The following is a 19,439-nucleotide window of genomic DNA, read 5'->3' as shown; positions in this document are numbered from 1 at the left end:
TTTAGATTTAACATTTAACATTTAGATTTATATATAATATTTAGATTTAACATTTAACATTTAGATTTATATATAATATTTAGATTTAACATTTAACATTTAGATTTATATATAACATTTAGATTTAACATTTAACATTTAGATTTATATATAATATTTACATTTAACATTTAACATTTACATTTAAATATAATATTTACATTTAACATTTAACATTTACATTTAAATATAATATTTACATTTAACATTTAGCATTTAGATTTAACATTTAACATTTAGATTTAACATTTAGCATTTAGATTTAACATTTAAAATCCTGTTTTAAATATGAAAAGTTACAAATATTTTACTAAATGTTGTAAAAAATGACTCGAAAAAACATGTTTTTGTAAGATTTAGAGCTAAATGTGGAAAAATGTTGCTGTTAATTTCGGCATGTTTCAGTTTACAAACGGCGCCCCATAGACCACACCGCATTTTCTTGTTAGTAACGCCGTTGTAACGATAGGAATAGTAATTAGTTAGATTACTCGTTACTGAAAAAAGTAACGCCATTAGTAACTTGTAACTCAGTTACTTGTAAGGCCGTTATTCCCATCATTGACAAAGATTCAGAAAAACATCACCTTCTGTTTTTTGTTTTTTTTTTATTTATGTACATTTACTTATTTGGATGGGCTCAGTCTAGATTTTCCACAAGAAAAACTCAATTTTGAATCATGTGCAGTGAAGCAAATCTTAGCTTTGATGTGATATCATCATCGGGTAGTTTATTTTAAGGATGGATGACTCAACTTCTGGAGACCTGAAACTGAGCACGGATGGAAACAAACCCTTATTCTATATATGCACTGTTAGCTTTAATTTTTTTTAAATATTTATCTTATAATATTTATCTTGGACTTTATACAAGTTTAAATATTTTAGATGTCAGCATGTTTAAATTAATTTAGAAAATCAATACAACAAAGTCAGGGAGTTCTTCCTCTTCTTCCTCCAGCTGCTGCCTTTAGGGGTCGCCAGAGACAATCATCTTCCTCTAATGTCCTTTTTCACTACATCCATGGACTTCCTCTGAGGTCTTCCTCTTGTCCTCCTGCCTAGCAGCTCCACACTGAACATCCTTTGTCCAGTATATCCACTATCCTTCTTCTGCACATGTTCAAACCATCTCAGCCTTGCCTCTAATTTTGTCCCCAAACCTTCTGATATACTCATTTCTAATCTTCTCCATCGCTCCCAACGGCTTTAACTCTGCCATCTCCAGCTCCATCTCCAGTTTTTGTGGGCACTTTTTAAACTTACCTGTTTACATTTAAATCCTTATTTACTATAAGTGTAAAAAATAAATAAACAAAGGGGGTGATGGTTGAACTCTGGAGAATAAGAATTTAGAGATATTTGACCTGAGTAGAGAGAAGCTGTAAATTGAGGACCCTCCTGGTTTCTGATCAAACATTTTCTAACAAACACGACCATTCTTGAGCCACCAGGTGGCAGCAGAGTACCACAGTAGATAGTAAAAAGCATCACACAAAAGTAGAAAATCAGTCATCCAATTGTTTCGTTCTTTATTTGTTTTCGTCAAAACACACAATTTACCAACACTGGTTTTCACCTTGTGTATTATTTGCTCGAGTTATTACTTGATTCTTCCTCCAAAAACTGAAGGCAGACCCACATGACTGACACCACCCTTACTGTATCACCGAGATCAGGATCAGAGGAAAGGCTCTCTGCTTGATGGTCGCATGCATCTGTGCACATGTGTGCAGGCATTTGATCAACATCTTCGATTAGATGTCCACTTAACAAGTCAGATCCCCACCACTAGCTCCCTCATTGCCGGGGGAGGGTCCAAGGTGCCTGGACCCCCACCGTAAAGGTCACTCTGCAGAGGTTAAAGGTGATCATGCACACACACACACACACAAGGAATGAAAGTATCACTCCCCCTCTGCTCCCATCTCTCTTGTGCAGTCAGTTTCTCTGCCCTCCTCCATCGCTCTCTTTCTCTCTCCCTTCATCTTTCCTCTTTTTTTTGTCTCCGTTCTATTTGAAATTGATTGTCTCTACCATCACAAAGACACTTGGCTCTGATTGATTGATTGGTAAGGGAAGAGGGAGAGAACATCGACACTGGGGCTTCAAGATCTCTAAGGTCTGACTGAAGGAAAAAGCAAATGACGCCATTTTAAAACACTGGAAGGAAGCGTATTTCAGCTGCCTGGCTGTCCGTTTGTTTCAGCTTCGACTGTTTCCTAAAGCAGACAAACAGCCAGGGTGATCAAATTTAGATTAAATGCAGAAAAATAAAGCAGAGAAACTCCACACTCACACTCGCGGCTGTGGTATGAAACGAAGATATATAGAGATGGAAGTGCAGGGACTACTGGACACAAAGGGAAAGGTTACAACAACAGGGGGAAACACACAGTAATGAATCTCAAAGACATACAAATATACATATTTTATACAAATACACAAACAGCACATAAAACACACAAGGGTAAAAGAATGTACTTGAAAACCAAAACCCAGCTTTTTTTGTTTGTTTGTCTTTCGTTTGTTTCCCCCCCAGTTTCTCCCCCTTACCTCCACCTGTGGAGGAACAGATCATCCCGCAGGTTATATACACTAATATAGGATCCATGCATAAAAAGAATCGCTCGTCCCACTCCTAAATGACAGAGGTGCTTTGGTTCGTTCTTTTTGTTTTAATATGTGAATCACTTCAACACACATAGGAAACAATTTTCAAACACAAACGAACAAAAAGAAAATGATGCAAAACAGAAATCATTCTGTCTTTGATGTGTTGTTATTTGTTGATTTCTTCTTTTCTTTTGCTGCATGTGTATTGTGTCATTGCCTCTTTATTTATCCCTTATGCACTTTTCTACACCCATGTCATGCCCCTTCTTTCAGTCTAAAAAAAGGACTCGGTTCAAATCTGCACACAATTTAAAAGAAACAAATAAAAAACTGGAAAGCTGTCAAACCAAAAACCAGTTTAAGCTCCACACTTTGTTTCATAGAAATTATAAATAAAACCCCCCAAACAATCATTTTGTTGTGACTTTAATGTCACGCTCATTGCTAAACATTGTCCTTATTGTTTCACTACATTAAATTTTACAGTCAAGATTTGAGGTATATCAAGATGAACTGTCTACACATGCCTGCCTTGTTGTAATGCTACCCTGGAAAGAGGGACCAGCGAAGAGGGGGGAGCGGGGGAGGATCACCAATGTGCATCATGTGTCGACAGCAGATGGAAGGTTTCTTTTATATATATTTTTTTGGTTTCTGGTTTTTTTTTTCTGTTTTCAGACCAGTTAAATTGAAATGGTGGCCATCGAGAGACAGGAAAGAGCAGGAGTGAAGGGCTTTGTAAACAGCTAAATACACACACACACACACACACGCCGACTCTCGGATTACAAATGACACAAAAATATCTCTGGGAGGAGTGTGTGTGCGTGTGTGTATCGTGAAAAGAGGACTTGGTGAGATGATACGATCTCGTCGGTGTGTAAAAAAAAACGGAATGGCAAGCGATGGTTTCCCCTCACCGTGTGAAAAGAAGTGCCGAGAGTCCGAAAAAGTGGCCCTTTAAGATCACAAGGACCCCTCCAGTGCTGCACCCCCTTCACCCAGTGTGTCCCCCCTACTCCCCCTCATTTAAACATGTGTGTGCATATTTGTGTGTGATCAGAGCAGTCCATCCCCTGGTTGAAGGAAAAAGGCACTCAACTCTTCCCACATAACAAACAGGCTGTGTTTGCTATGCAGCACGACTGCTCCGTGGAAGTGCGTGCATCCAAATCTGCATCTGTCTGCAACTCTGCATGTGTGTGTGTGTGTGTGTGTGTGTGCATCCCAGGTCCAGTGTGAACACAGCAGGTGTGGATTATCTTTGGTATTTACGGCTGGGTCACTGTCTGGTTATTTTCTGTGAGGTAGCCACACACACACATATTTCCCTCACTAACACTCTGCTTTGGGTTTTAACTTTTTTTTTTAAAAAATGCAGTTTTCCTCCGTCTAGACTCCAAAGTCATTCCCAAATAACAACAACCTGTTTCCGTGCACTACACCTCCCAGTTTATGGGTTTATGGAGGAATGTCCCTTGCTACCTTCCAGTCTCATGAGGGGCCTCTGATGCTCCCGCTTCCCCTGCTTCACCCTTCCTCCTCCTGTCTGTGTCTCCTCCCTTATATGATTATCTCCCGCTAGAAGATGCTACACAACAAGTGGCTTTGCCCACACACACACACATACACACACAGAAAAAAATGTTATAAAAAGACACAAAAAAATCTGGCAATTCATATGGTGACAAAAGAAAACAATCAGCAGAGGAATGCCGTGACTGTCCATTTCAAAGAGGTCAAAGTTTAAAGATCAAGGAAGAGGTCCTTCACATCCACGCAGTCCGTTTGTTCCATCAAACAGGTATTCACAAATATGCACAGTTTGTCTCTGTTTGGTATCCCTTCCTCGTCTGTGCATAGGATCAGTCCATGACATGATGATTTGTCTGTTTTGATTCTGTTTCATTTTTTTTTTTAAGTTCTTACATTTTGTCAACAAGGTGCTTCTTTATATATTGTTTCAGCACGACATAGCACAATAGTCACGAGAAAGAAACCATGTGTCTATGGTACTATTATTACCCGCATCAATTAGTTGGGGAGGGGGAAAAGAAAATGAAAGAAAGACACATATCAAGAGAGTAGATCAATTGAGAATAGATAAGACAGAGAGAACGAGAGATGAAATTAAAGATTATTTACAGACATTTCCATTGTGTTTCATGTGGATCACATCAATGTTTTTCTTTTCTTGTCTTTTTTTAATTTTTTTTTCTGAGGTATGAAATAGGCAAACATGCCGTATAGTGCTCACAATTTGTAGGTGTGTAATGACACAGACCAGACACTGCAGGGCACACTGGGGGTGGGGGAGGGGGGACTAAGTGGGCTGCGTCTGTTCTCTGATTATCATAAAGAGGCAAACATCATTGGCACTCAGGATCCTATATTGTGACATTTGACCTCTGTGTTTGGCCGCTAGAACAGAATGCACCCACCTTCCCTCACTCCCTTCACTCGAGGACAACAGCTTTTTTTTATGTGTGGCATGTCATCCCTGTTTGATTGTTCTTCTTTTTGTAACCTGAAAATAACCTTTCAAGTGACTATGCAGTCTGTGGCCGTGCAGCCACTCAGTGTATATAAAGAAGCAAACATTCAGCATGTGTGTCATTGGATGTTTGGATGAGTGTGTTTGAACCATTTCTCCTCCTGTTTGGTTCTCTGGGTGTTCAATCTGCAGCTGTGTGAGGAGCAACGCCAGCGCGCTGAGAACAGGTTGGCGTGTGGTTAGACTGGGCAGCAGATGGCGCTGTTACTCCGACGTGCAGCGGGCTGAGTGGCTGCAGAGGAATAGTCATAATAATAATCATAATAATAATAATACACCCCCACTGTGGGCGATGTGAACGTTACGCACAGGTAGCGGACGACCTGCGGAGATCGTTTCACATATACGTCACACATAAACGCATCTCTCAATCAGTCTCAGCGTGGCACTGAAACGCGGGTGTAGCTGATCGCAGGCCTACAGATACACCTGCTGCATGATTATTTGTGAAGACCTCTCCAGGCCGGCTGTCTTTAAAGCTACTTGTTTCCTGACGCAAAACCCTCTCTCTCTTTCTCTCTTTTCCATGTTTCCACGCACACCCACAGCGCGGTTAGTATAAATGGATGCTCTTTGGTTTTTCAGGATGATTTTTTTTTCCTGACGGCTACATGTGGTTGTTGGATCTTTGGTTTCAAGAGTCACATTTTGAAAATGCATGTTAGCCCCTAAGAGTGGCATTCGGGTCAAAAGATAACACCGAGAAGGTCTGATCCATCTGCACAGAGTCCTCGGTACTCTGAACAAATGGATCAGTTGAGTGGTCTGAAGCCACAGCGCTCGGTAGCTCTGCAGTGACGGAGAGTCTTAGCGGAAAGGAACCCTCCATTCTCTCTACATCCGTCCTGCAGACGTCAGGCCTTGGAGAAGGAAACAGCAGAGGAGGTACCGGGTTGGATTGGTGAGGCGCCGTTATTGTTGTTGTTGTTGTTGTTGCTGCTGCTGCTGTTTCCGTGGGATGTGTGCACGTGGCCGTGCGCCCCGAGACTGTGATCCTCTGCGTCCCAGCGCTCTGGACATCGGCGGCGTGAGTTCATGAAGAAGTTGGAGACGGTGGAGAGCTCCAGGCCCAGCTGCTGGGAGATGGTGAGCTGCATCTCCTTGGAGGGCCGGCGGTTCTCTCTGAAGATGGCTACCAAGGTGCGACGCTGCAGGTCGGTGAAGACCAGTCGCTGCTTCTTTGGCACCTGGTTCCGCTCCCGTCCTCGGTCCTCCTCCTTGCGTTTACATGCTGGAGAGAAGAAGGAGACGGATAAAGGGAGGAAGGGAGAGAAGAATAACATGTTATATATGTGTCACATATAGTGGAGCACAAAATACATATGATACAGATAATTTATACATTTAACATAATACTCAGGGAACAAAAATTTCCAAAAAAATAGCAACAAAAAGCAGAGTGTAGAACCAAAAAGTTTAAAAGTGGTTATTTATGATCATGTTTCAGTGTGATGATGAAGTCCTGATGCTTAAGCGGAATGTGTTTAGGCCTGTATCACGATCCCTAATTGGCTATTTGAAAAGGGCACATTATGGGAACAGATTACTCTGTGTGTGTGAAACAGGAGCATGCGCAAGCTACAAAAGAAAGAATGAGAAGCAGGAAGACATAAGGAGAGGAGCAGATCGAATTTAAATATTTAAAATGTGATTGAGTCTATACTACGGGCTGCCTTCTGAGTGAGAAGATATTAAACTATATTAAAATAATATCTAAACCTCACATGTTTCTGTTTCAGGTGGGGTTATCCTGATATCAATGACAGAGTTTTTGTAGATTTCCAAACTAATGTTCCGCATTTAAAATCCAATATTATTGCTATTTAGGTTGCCAAACACGCTCTAAGTGTTGAGATTGATTTCCGAACAGGTCTAGTTTTGTCCATTTAAATCACAAATTTAGCCAGGGTGAAACTTGTTAACAGCGGCCTTATCTTTAAGCTGTGCCGTGTTTTTCCCTGTTCAAGTCAAATTTGAGACTTGGTTAATTAAGCGGGGTTTTTCTTGCACCATTTATATTAATAACAGGACTGAAAATGAGCACTCAGATCTCTTACTGTTCCTGAATGCTACACTACATATTCTCGTTGGTTACTACCTGCTGCTGCAGCAGAACATAACATGAACAGTAAGACTCAGAGGAGTAAACATCTTGCTCATTGAAGTATCTCTAGACGTTTATTTCAAATGTGTGGTGACATGAGATAAACCGTCAGGCTCCGAGGAGAGGAGGAGAGGAAATATGTCTAAAACCTGTGCAGGCCTGAGTTATAACTCACCTGCATGCGGATTTGAAGTATTTATGTATGTAAACAATTTGGCTTGATTTGTGACTAATCGAGAAATAACGCGGTTATGGTGAATAGAGTAGTGTGATCGTGGATGTGTGTGTGCCTTGCTGAAACTGGTGGAGATGTGAAATGCTGACAAAGAAGCGGTCTGCCGTGCCTGGATGCACCGTCAGTAGGCTCGGCTCTGGCTGTGGAGACTGGAGGGAGTCTGTTCTGTTCTGCTGCCCTAAAAAGCTGCAATGATCGATTTTCCGCGGTTTTCTCCCGAACACGTGGTCCAGTAATCAGGGCTCCCTTCCCCACCCGATCGATCCCTATCGATCCGCGAGAACTCGGTGGTGTGTATGTGCGCACGCGCGTGTGTGTGTGTGTATTGGGGGGACGCGCGCTCGGGCTGGGGATTGTAGCTCGCGAACGCGCCTTGTGACAGACAGATGAGAAGAAATTGTTAATCTTTGGAAGAACAAAGAAAATGTGGCAGTCATCCAGTCTGGGTGCTTTTGAATTGGGGGGGGGGGTCTCAGATAGGTCACTGATTACATAGTTTTTAGGCCATATAAAGTGTGTGCGCGTGCACGAGATTGAGTTTGGGGATGTACCTTAAGAAGCGCCAAGGAATGATCACTGATATCTACACCAGTGCCAGTGCTGGATGATTGTCAGTGTGTGTGTGTGTGTGTGTGTGTGTGTGTGTGTGTGTGTGTGTGTGTGTGTGTGTGTGTGTGTGTGTGCAGGGAAAGAATGAGAAGAAGGAAAGGTGGGGGTGGGGGCAGAAGATAAATAAGACTGGCTGCAGTGTGGAGGTGGTGGTGTATGCAAATGATTGATGACTTTACAGCAGGTTTAGACAACAGCAGTAAACAGATTTGACTGTGAGGTGGGGATCAATATAAATGTGCACATGTGTATGCATGCATGCGCGCGTGCACGTGTGCGAATGGTCATTGTTCACGCTTTGTTACTGCAAGCAAAGCACAATTACCAAGATATTTTTCCTCAGCTGAATGTAGGTTATGTGCTCGTCCCTGCATTGTATCCTCCATCCCTCCTCTCGACTTCCTCAACTCTTTTCCTCTTGTTGTTTTTCTCAATTGTTTTAATTTGCCCCCGGATTGATAGCCCCCATATTGATTGATCCGCACTTCAGAACCATTTCATGGAACGTTTATTCAATTGGTTCAGGCCCAGCCATGCCAGAATCTCCTGAAGGCTCTCTAAGTGCTGTCTCAAACCAAACTCAATACTCCCTAATGTAATGACTGAATGCTAGTGCTAATATAGTGATAATTTAATATGTAATGCCTGTTTTCGAACAACTTGTGCTACCGGCCATTTTACAATGCCAACACCACTCTGGGTCTCCTCCATCAGCTCAGATGCTGCTCTGCAGCACAGAGGCCTGTGTGCAGTGCCTGCAAAACACATCTGCCGAGGAGTTAGCACTAGGCCTGGGCCCGCAATGGTCAGTGCATATCTCAGATAATCAATCAATTTCAAATGAGACTCCTTGAACGTCCCTCGCCGCGGTAAGAAACACAGGACCACAGGGAAGGAAAAGTGGGGGCTACTCATTAAAGCGACCTCTCTTGAGACAAGAACCAAACTGTTATTGGTTATCTTTAGTGTGTCTCATTACTAAATGGGCTTTTCTGAAGAGACAAGCAGTCTCAAGTGGCAGTTGCGCATGTCATCTCTTTCATATGTCCCTGGTGTCAAAGGTGCCAAAGGTATCAGGGCAACCGCCACTTTGTTTAATCTCAACCGCTTACTGATCCAGAGATGAACTCGCTGGCCGTTCGGTGTGTTAAGCTGCACTTGTGCCTCGTTTAAGAGCACCTCGGCTTTATGACTGTGGCTGCCGGTGGCTGCTGTCTCTGCTTTCCCTTTCAGTGTGTGTGAATGTGCGCAAGTGGGCAGTAAGTGTGCACACATGCGCGAACCTACACGTTTCAACACTCTGCTTAGAATAACATAAATAAATCGCCAATTATCCGATTAAAATTGATTGGACTGATATACACTCATTCTGTTTTGTTTCTAAACTTTAACTGCTTGACTTTAGAGGTCCCACACCTGTCACGCACACCACTCGTGACTGCCTCCCGTGGTTCCTGATCCTGTGTTAAAATGAGATTTAAGGCATGCATCTGGAAACTTTTTTTGCCAAAAACTCTGCACAGTAAAGGTCAATTGGAAACAACAAGAGGTAAAACACATTTTAGGTAGTCGTGTGTGAAAGCAGTCGATTAGAGATATTTGGTGTTGTTTTGTTTTGTTTGTTTGTTTGTTTGTTTGTTTATACCAGGAAACGAATAGAGTTTTCGTGTGAAGACTCTCTAGCTGGTGTGCATTGAAATGTTTAGTGTACAGGAGGAAACATGAGATCCTTCGATCTCATCAGCTTTATGTCCTCAAGCCTCGAGAGATGAAAGCCAATAAGTGGACGTGAGTTACAATTAAAAGATCATCTCTGGCCTGTGTTTCCTTTGATTTGGGAAAATGAAAATGCACAAGGCAACTCGTTTAATGTTACAGGAGAGTATTATGTGTCTTACCTCTGTGTGTGTGTGTGTGTGTGTGTGTGTGTGTGTGTGTGTGTGTGTGTGTGTGTGTGTGTGTGTGTGTGTGTGTGTGTGTGTGGGGCGTGAGGGGCAGACGGTGAACTAACCGCACCGTGCTGCTGCTAGTCGACGCCTGGACGGACGGATGAGATCGGGCTTTGTGTGCGGTGAGACGGGCCCTCTCCCGCCCTGGACGGACTACTGCAGGCGAGAAACAGTTTGGTGTCAATCACTCTCTGTCACACCTCCTCAGATGTACGGTTATTGATTATATTGATCAACCTATAGGCCTATTCATTGCATTGCAGGGAAGTAAAGCGCCCGAATGACCCCTGCTCCCACCACAACACTGCGCAAGGCTGAAACCAAACCGCCTCTTCGTCCTTTAAAACGGGCTACCCTCGATTGATTAGGATTGGCTTATTTGAAAGCTGTCGTTTATTTCTCAACTAAAGCCCGTGTTGTCCTGTTGAGACTAGTGATCGGCAGCTTTACAGAGTATTAGATCCTGTCTCGTAGTCCATAAAAGTCATGTAAGCCCTGTAAACCAAGTTTTGCGCCTCTTCGTTTTTCTAAGATTTGTGTTTTTATTTTAAAAACGTAAAAACTAAACGCAGCATTCTCTCCACGGAGCACAAGCCTTAATCAAATATTTCGACAGTTTTTTGAGACCCTGAACACGGCGAATAAAGGAGAACAAAACGAATAAATCTTTGTAAACTAAGCTACAAAGAAGCCGCTGGGAAATGTTCCCGAAACACTTAGAAAGACTTACAATCAAGCCGTTGTTTAATCTAGTAGAACTTTATTTCTTCGATGATGACTGATTCATTTGTAAACTTTATATTCAAGCTTTAAATATTGGGCCTTCAAAGTGATCTCTCTGTTTCTTTTTTCCTGTGTGTTTTTTTTTAAGTTATTATCGCGAAAGTTTAATATAATCTCAGCCTTTGATGTAATAAAAACAAAGAAAAAAACTGCACAACGTGCCTCTGATTTAGTAAGCAGTGTCCCGTCTGTAACAAACATGCAATAATATCGAACACAAACACACAAACACAAACTAACCAAAAAATATTTTTCAAGCACTTAAAAATACCTCGTGTACTGTAACTTATGAATGATATTATTATCTGGTCCCTATAAACAAGGACTATTTCTCTTCCCGGCCGTTTGGCTTAATGAACAAATTTTCTGCTCAAATTAAAGGGAAATTCTAGATAACGATAAAATGAGTTCTGGCTTACACATATCTCCGAGACAAACGCTCTCTGACACACAGAACATCTGCAGGGACTCTAAAGTCAAGTCAGTTTAATTTGTGATAACTTTTAAGAAAGAGCTTAAAAAGATTAAAAGGTCGGAGCTGAAAAGCTGTAATTCAGTCCTGACTAATGCAGTTTTATTGGTTGGGTGTTTGCACCTTTAACACCGAAATGCTGCTGTGAGGGATTAGAAGGAGCTGTCCTTTCAGCACCACCAGGCCTTTTACAAACTGCCATGAGCAACATAAGGTTTAACAAAACAAGGTGCTGCAAATGGATAATTAAGAAACTACTAACAGATGTTTATTTATGTGTTTATTATTTAACACAAGTCCTGATTTCTACTCTAAAGAAGGTAAATTTGATATATTTCAACCACATATCCTCCTTATGGGCATCAGTTCTTATTAAACAAAATGCATCACCTTCTTATTACCACACATCTTTTTTCTATGTATTCTGCAACCAGCTCATTTTTATTACTTGTATGTGAATTAAAATATTTGGCTAGAGGTTGTTTTAAATGTTTATGAAGCTATATAGAGCTTCTTTTTGTGTTGTACTGTATTGCCAATCTAAGTCGCAGCACATTAAGCTGCAGTCATACAGTGTGTCAAAATATTTGACACCACTGTGCCAGGAATGGCTATTCAAAATGAGTTCTGTCTGTTACAGAGAGAGCAGGGATGAATTAAGGCTGGGAGGCAAAGACTCTGCTCTGCTCTGCTGGTACAGAGCCAGAAGAGAAGGAAGGGGGGAGGCATAGAGGGAAGGAGAGAGAGAGAGAGAGAATATGAGAGAGCCGAAGAGAGCAGAAGAGAGGAAATCAATACCGATTCAGAGCGAGTCAGATAAGCCTGAACAATGTATAGTGCAGACGCACTCTATAACCCAGTCTTACACACACACACGTGTGCATGTGGAAGCATTTGCACAGACATACGCGCATGCATGTGTGCACACGCACTCAATGAAATGTGCTTGCAGGCCTTCCATAAAGATGCATTACAAACCCCATAAAGCATAGCAACCTTTAAAATCAAATGACATCACAACCTTGGATTGCTTTGAGGATTCGCTGACTTAAACAGAAAGCACTTACTCTGTCTCGGCAGGCAGCTGGATGCTCTGGTGCCCTTTGTAAGACCCTCCTAGGCTGTGATCTCTTTGTGTTTGTCTTTAGATATCAGCCTTCAAGCCCTGATTTCACTTGTTACAAATCTACAGTCGTGTTTCTTTTCTAGCTTCATAAATATCTGATTCGAGTTCTCAGCAGTGGGAGTCTACAGCATCCTTGTTGGTGTCAGAACTGTGCTATTGATGTTTCACAGGATGTTTAGGGTGTAAACAGCATTTTTGAAAACCACTTACACACCCTGTGCTGTGGGGTTTAGGCAGGAAGACTGCTGTGTGGTCCTCAGCTGTTAACCACAGATTTGACTTTGCTTACCTAGAAGATGCTGTTACAAGTGCTAACACAACCGCTGTCTGCCTCTCTCTTTCTTCCCCATCTCGCCTCCGTCTCTCTTAAACTTATCAATTATTAAGGTCGGTATTGATCCTTTCACTACCCTGCCTCTATCTGGCTGTTCACACAAAGCCCAAACCTGCCTGCCCTTACTCAATCAATGGCATCTCCCAGCTCCTGCAGCCCTTTTTTCCACATGTCAGTTTTGCTTTTCTTGCTTCTGCACTTAAACCAAGTTGACTGAAGTTTTGTCCATTCCAGTTTTTCCCATTTGGATTCCTCAGAAAATATGAGAAACAGAATACCGACATTAATCTCTCATGGCACGAGTAAGTTTGATGGGCATTAAGAGATGGCTCTGGTAAGAGGTAAGATGATAGAAAATGGCTCAGTGCATTGTTTGACTAGCTCTCATTTATCCTTTCCTCCACTGAGCGTTTTGTTTTTTGTTTTGTTTTGCTCTGTGGCGCCGAGCTCCTCGAGCCAAACAACCTGCCCGTCTGCCTGTTGCCAGGTTAACCACTGAAAGATTAGTGATATTGTTGTCATGTGCTGCAGAGAAGAAGAGAGGAGAGAGAGAAACACAGAAGGAGAGCACCAGGGAGTGGGAGAGAAGGGGGTTGGGAAGGGGAAACGGCCTTATTGATCTCCTATGTGCAAAGCCAGGCAAACACTGAAAGGACAGAGCAACACTATTAATGACACTCAAAGCCTCAGCTTCTAATCCTCATCTATCTATCTATCTATCTATCTATCTATCTATCTATCTATCTATCTATCTATCTATCTATCTATCTATCTATCTATCTATCTATCTATCTATCTATCTATCTATCTATTGTGCCCATTTTTCCTTATTGGATTGCATTATCTTGGCATTTCACTGATACAGTGAAATCTTATTGGTTTGGACAGCTATTCCTTTCAGTAGCACCATCTCATAACAAATATGTCATTTTAAAGGGGGGAAAGGGAAACATTTCCTATTTGTTTTGTTAGTTTTTGTGGCTTTCAGCTTCACAAACTCTATATTCTCTACATTTTCTTGTTTGTACTTGTCCACGTTATCAATCCCCGCCCCAGTTTACAATCAATATTTCATCAGAACAGTTTGTGCAGCTCAAGGTTGCTTTGAAATAGATCTGGTGATCACATCTATGGGCTGCAGTAGTATTTTTCACATATTTCATTTTTTAAAATAAATATTTAGGTCTACATGTTTAATTTTCTGAATGGACACCGGGTTGGAGTGTTAGTGATTCAAAGTTTGAAGTTTTAAAACACTGAAAATCACAGTTTCATTTTGCTGTCCTGAGTTAAAAAAATTTTAAAAGCGAACCCTGTATCATACCTGCCCCTGTTCTAAATGTAAAGCTCGTGCTACATGGCACTAAATGAAAAGCGGGAGAGATCTTGCAGTCATTGCGTCTTTCAGCTCCGATACGGGCATCGATCGGTGTGCCACATTTAAAAGGGAGAGTGGGAACTGGCGTATTGATCAGGCAGCCTGGGGTCACCCCGCTATTCTCGCGCGCAACTGGTTGGCCCCACCGAAGCGCGCGCGCGTGCGCACGCACAAACACAAGCTCGTAAAACAGGCGTCTTGGGAGGACAACTATTTCGAGGTTTTATTGTGAATCAATTGCGATTTGCTGTGTGTAGATCAAAAACTACAGGCCTGCAAATTTAGTTTACAACAGCAAGTGTGGTGGACGCAAATGTGCTCCAAGTAGTCGCTATCAGGCGATATAGTGGGATGCAAAGGTTTGGGTAACCTTGTTAATAGTCATTATTTTCCTGTATAAATCGTTGGTTGTTACAATAAAAAATGTCAGTTAAAAATATCATATAGGAGACACACACAGTGATATTTGAGAAGTGAAATGAAGCTTATTGGATTTACAGAAAGTGTGCAATAATTGTTTAAACAAAATCAGGCAGGTGCATAAATTTGGGCACTGTTGTCATTTTATTGATTCCAAAACCTTTAGAACTAATTATTGGAACTCAAATTGGCTCGGTAAGCTCAGTGACCCCTGACCTACATACACAGGTGAATCCAATAATGAGAAAGAGTATTTAAGGGGGTCAATTGTAAGTTTCCCTCCTCTTTTAAATTTCTCTGAAGAGTAGCAACATGGGGGTCTCAAAACAACTCTCAAATGACCTGAAGTCAAAGATTGTTCACCATCATTGTTTAGGGGAAGGATACAGAAAGCTGTCTCAGAGATTTAAGCTGTCTGTTTCCACAGTTAGGAACATATTGAGAAAATGGAAGACCACAGGCTCAGTTCAAGTTAAGGCTCGAAGTGGCAGACGAACAAAAATCTCAGACAGACAGAAGCGACGAATGGTGAGAAGAGTCAGAGTCAACCCACAGACCAGCACCAAAGACCTACAACATCATCTTGCAGCAGATGGAGTCACTGTTCAACCATTCGGTGCACTTTACACAAGGAGATGCTGTATGCGAGAGTGATGCAGAGGAAGCCTTTTCTCCGCCCACAGCACAAACAGAGCTGCTTGAGGTTTGCTAAAACACATTTGGACAAGCCAGCTTCATTCTGGAATAAGGTGCTGTGGACTGATGAAACTAAAATTGAGTTATTTGGGCATAACAAGGGGCGTTATACATGGAGGAAAAAGAACACAGCATTCCAAGAAAAACACCTGCTACCTACAGTAAAATATGGTGGTTCCATCATGCTGTGGGGCTGTGTGGCCAGTGCAGGGACTGGGAATCTTGTCAAAGTTGAGGGACACATGGATTCCACTCAATGTCCAGGAATCAGTGACAAAGCTGAAGCTGCGCCGTGCTGGATCTTTCAACAAGACAACGGCCCGAAACACTGCTCAAAATCCACTAAGGCATTCATGCAGAGGAACAAGTACAACGTTCTGGAATGACCATCTCAGTCCCCAGACCTGAATATTATTGAAATCTGTGGTGTGAGTTAAAGAGAGCTGTCCATGCTCGGAAGCCATCAAACCTGAATGAACTAGAGATGTTTTGTAAAGAGGAATGGTCCAAAATACCTTCAACCACAATCCAGACTCTCATTGGAACCTACAGGAAGCGTTTAGAGGCTGTAATTTCTGCAAAAGGCGGATCTACTAAATATTGATTTCATTTCTTTTTTTGTGGTGCCCAAATTTATGCACTTGCCTGATTTTATTTAAACAATTATTGCACACTTTCTGTAAATCCAATAAACTTCATTTCACTTCTCAAATATCACTGTGTGTGTCTCCTATATGATATATTTAACTGACATTTTTTATTGTAACAACCAACGATTTATACAGGAAAATAACGGCGATTAACAAGGTTGCCCAAACTTTTGCATCCCACTGTAACTATTCCTAGAGATCCGAGGGAAACACAAATAGATTTGTTCGCTGTCTTTACACAAATCATATTCGCTTCCGGTTGAAGGAATTGCGGGTATGGCTAATTACGTTGATGAAGCTGCTGTGCCTCTGCGCACCTTTGCTGGCTGAACTGTCCGTGGTGCTGAATCCTTCTATTTTATTTGAGAGGCGACGGTGGAAGACTGAACGCTTTTTATGTGAAGCAATAATGCTGAAGGGATTGTATATTACCTGCTAGCCTGAGAGCAGACATCCGCTGAAACTCGGGCTCCTGCAGCCACTTCCACATCCTTCTGAAGGTCTCCCGTCCTGACTTGAGCTTACTCCAAGGTTTGGGGTTCCGTAGCAGGTCCGAGAGGGTGCCCTGCGACCGGCTTAAGATCCTCTGGGCGAATATGGCCTGCGGGATGGAGTAGCGCTTCAACTCTGCTGTTATTCTCTGTGCCACCTCCTTAGTGTTGATCTCCTCGGCCTGAATGCCTGACCCTGATACTCCTTGGCTGGGTCCATGGCCGTGTCTCTCCCGGTCCCCCAGCATTACTGCGCCGTTTGCTTGCGAGTGAAGGTGACCGTGCGGGTGATGATGCATGCCGCTGATGTTGGAGATCATGCCGTGGCCATGTCCCCCTAAACTCCTGGCCAGATGCTCTTGGTCACTTCGGGACAGCATGGATGCGTGGGTCTCGAAGCCTGACACCGGAGAAAGCATCTTGGGGTCGGCGGGGAGGTGCGCGCTGGGCCCGTAGGCTGAGAGCGGCTGCTGGGAGTTGTGCAGAGAGCCCAGCCCGCTGGAAAGCGGGGACAGCGAGCCGTGGCCCATACCGGACACGGACATTTCTTTAGAGTAGTGACTGTACAGATTGCCCATGGAGGTAAGACCACGGTGGTCGTCCCGCATCAGTGTGAAGCTCCCACTCACGTTCCCGGCCGAGAGTCGTTGGTGGGCGGCAGCATGGTGGTGTGAATGCGGGTGGTGAAACTTGTCCGCCACTGTGGATATCGGAGGTAGATGCTGCAGGGGGGTTAGAGTTGTGTATGTGTTGCTAAGGCTCATCCCGGTTTCGCACATGCTGATGGACGGGTGCAGGTGTCCGGACAACGCGGACGGGTCTGTCCGGTAGTCTCCCCCAGACCCCTCCAGAAGCGAGGGCATGCCGGAGACCATGGCCGACCGCGCGCCGGGAGCGTGCGAGACCAGATTCCGGGGAGTAGAGCTGGGGGACGGCGATGGCCGAGCATGCGGAGAGTTCATGAGGTCTCCCGCCTGGGAGTGTGACGAGACGCTGTGAAGGTTCTCCATGGTGAGCTCCATGGCTGAAAGCATATATGTTCCCTTGTCCCACCCTCCCACCGTCTCCCCCTGTCTCTCCCTCTCACCGCTCTCTCACTCTCACTCAAACACACGCACGCTTTCTTACCCTCTAGCCCTACCGGAGCAATAAAAATACCAACCCGTTAGAATGCCAATCCATTGATAACAATTATCCGACCAGTCCGGTGAGGCGAGGACGAGTTCTGTTCTGTCTGAAGCAGACACGGGACGGAGCGCCTCAGCGGCGTCGTGGCGTTCATGTGGCTAGGAGCTCTCCAGGGCTGTATCTCATCTCTGGTCCAACAGCGCTTCCACTAAGAGCAGGCTGAGCCTCGTACCAGAGAGCTGGGAGCGCGCATCTGTGTATTTCAAATATTGGGCGGACACGAGCAGAGTCCTCCTCGCGGTCTACCTGTCCGAGTTTAAAACACAACGAGTCTAAATACAAAAAAATTTGAAAACAAAAAAACAAAATATCCGAGTTTTATCTGAGTCTGCATGATTATAGTTTGCAGAAGATTTAAAAATCCCCCATAGAGCAGAACAACCTTTGTCATTTGATAGCGCGTGCATGTGCGCCTTCACCTGTGTGCGCGTGGCAGACAGTCAGGACAGGTGAGGTCCAGTGACACGAAATTTGTGTAAAATACAGTTGGTATCTGTTTATGGACGCGGGAGTTCCTAACAGATAAACTTTGTTTTCCCACGGACTGTATGGTTTTGCATTTATGCGCTTAGTGATAAACCTGATCGAAGTATTGATTGACAGAGATTAATGACGTGGCACAGGCCGGTTAGGGTGGTGGAGGGGGCGAGTGAAGGAGGTCACAAAGTTAGGATCGCAACGTTGCAGACCAATAAGAGAAGAGCTTGCTCGTTTGTTCACCAAAGTTCAGCAAATTGGGATTTTCACCTCAGTGACGGATGCGCAAAATGACGAGATTATTTTTATTCCCAAATCGTTCGTCAAGATTTTACAAATTAAAAATTAAATAAATAAATAAATAAATGACAGTTTAGGTAAATGACGGGAACATTTTAACAGGTAAATAAATTTACAGAACCGATCAGAGCACAGCTTCTTGACTTTTGATCGCGTCTTAATTTTATATGAAATTAGTGATTTGAAGCAATTGAAAGTGAAGCTGTAATGTCTTTATTGAACATAATAATAAGAATAAGAACAAGAACAAGAACAAGAAGGAGAAGGAGAAGAAGAATTGTACACTCATCTTTGCAGACATATATTTATTATTATTTGTCCCTAATTGGACACTCGGACAGTTTCTCGGTGCCGGTGACTGATGTTTATACCATCCGCTTCATTCAGCTCCGACCGATATGCAGATGCTGCCCGTCTGTGTGTGTGTGTGTGTGTGTGTGTGTGTGTGTGTGTGTGTGTGTGTGTGTGTGTGTGTGTGTGTGTGACTTGTAAACGGTTTCCTTAGACATCTCAGTTTTAATCTTGTGCCAGATTTGTGTTTATTTATTTATTTATTCATTTATAGTTTTTCGAGGCCAACGTGTTTGTATTATAATATTTTATGTATTTGTTTTGTTTTATTTTAGACAGAGAGAAGTGAAGAAACCACAAACCCACGAAAGAAAGACGTGAGAAAGACATCAGCAGTTTTAGGCCTCATCCATCTGTAATGCGGTTAATTTATTACAGAACATAAAATAGATTTTTTTTAAAGGCAGTGTGAATGAAGTCAGCCAAAGTACCAAATTAGGCAAGATACAGAATTTTAAAAATAAATAAATATTATTATTATTATTATTTTACCTTATAACCATTTCTGAAGACATTTATGATGAAAATTTATATTTTTTGTGACTGCATGCTGAACTTTGCTTGTTTTTCGATTATTTTTTATTCAACGTGGAGCTTTATTTACAGGCCTAAAAATAGGAATTGTGGGCTATATTGTAAATATTTCACACCTTGGAACTGTTCGAAA

At 42.7% G+C, this 19,439-nt stretch overlaps 1 protein-coding gene across 3 annotated transcripts; it reads right to left on the bottom strand.

The window, feature by feature from the left end:
- Window positions 1–4,547: 4,547 nt before the first annotated feature.
- Window positions 4,548–18,164, bottom strand: onecut3b (one cut homeobox 3b). Of its 3 annotated transcripts, none has more exons than XM_080906621.1 (3): window positions 16,398–18,164; window positions 10,174–10,262; window positions 6,209–6,440 (listed from the first exon to the last, which is right to left on the bottom strand). In XM_080906621.1, exons 1-3 carry the CDS (start codon window positions 17,488–17,490, stop codon window positions 6,342–6,344), a joined length of 1,281 nt encoding a protein of 426 aa, XP_080762747.1. In that variant the 5' UTR covers window positions 17,491–18,164; the 3' UTR covers window positions 6,209–6,341. The 3 variants fall into 3 exon arrangements, with proteins under 3 accessions (XP_080762746.1, XP_080762747.1, XP_080762748.1); XM_080906622.1 differs by having other exon boundaries at window positions 6,299–6,440; window positions 10,169–10,262; XM_080906620.1 differs by lacking the exon at window positions 10,174–10,262 and having other exon boundaries at window positions 4,548–6,440.
- Window positions 18,165–19,439: the final 1,275 nt, after the last annotated feature.

Source organism: Rhamphochromis sp. 'chilingali' (assembly GCF_963969265.1).
Source record: "Rhamphochromis sp. 'chilingali' genome assembly, chromosome: 16".
Taxonomy (NCBI): domain Eukaryota; kingdom Metazoa; phylum Chordata; class Actinopteri; order Cichliformes; family Cichlidae; genus Rhamphochromis; species Rhamphochromis sp. 'chilingali'.
This window is presented reverse-complemented; position numbering and strand designations above follow the sequence as displayed.

Excerpts from the sequence above, each read along its gene's own strand:
- onecut3b (XM_080906620.1), bottom strand. The coding sequence starts at position 17,490 with ATGCTTTCAGCCATGGAGCTCACCATGGAGAACCTTCACAGCGTCTCG. Across the intron at positions 6,441-16,397 it reads GTCTGCTCTCAGGCTAGCAG|CATGTAAACGCAAGGAGGAG; the intron begins GTAATATACAAT and ends TCTTCTCTCCAG.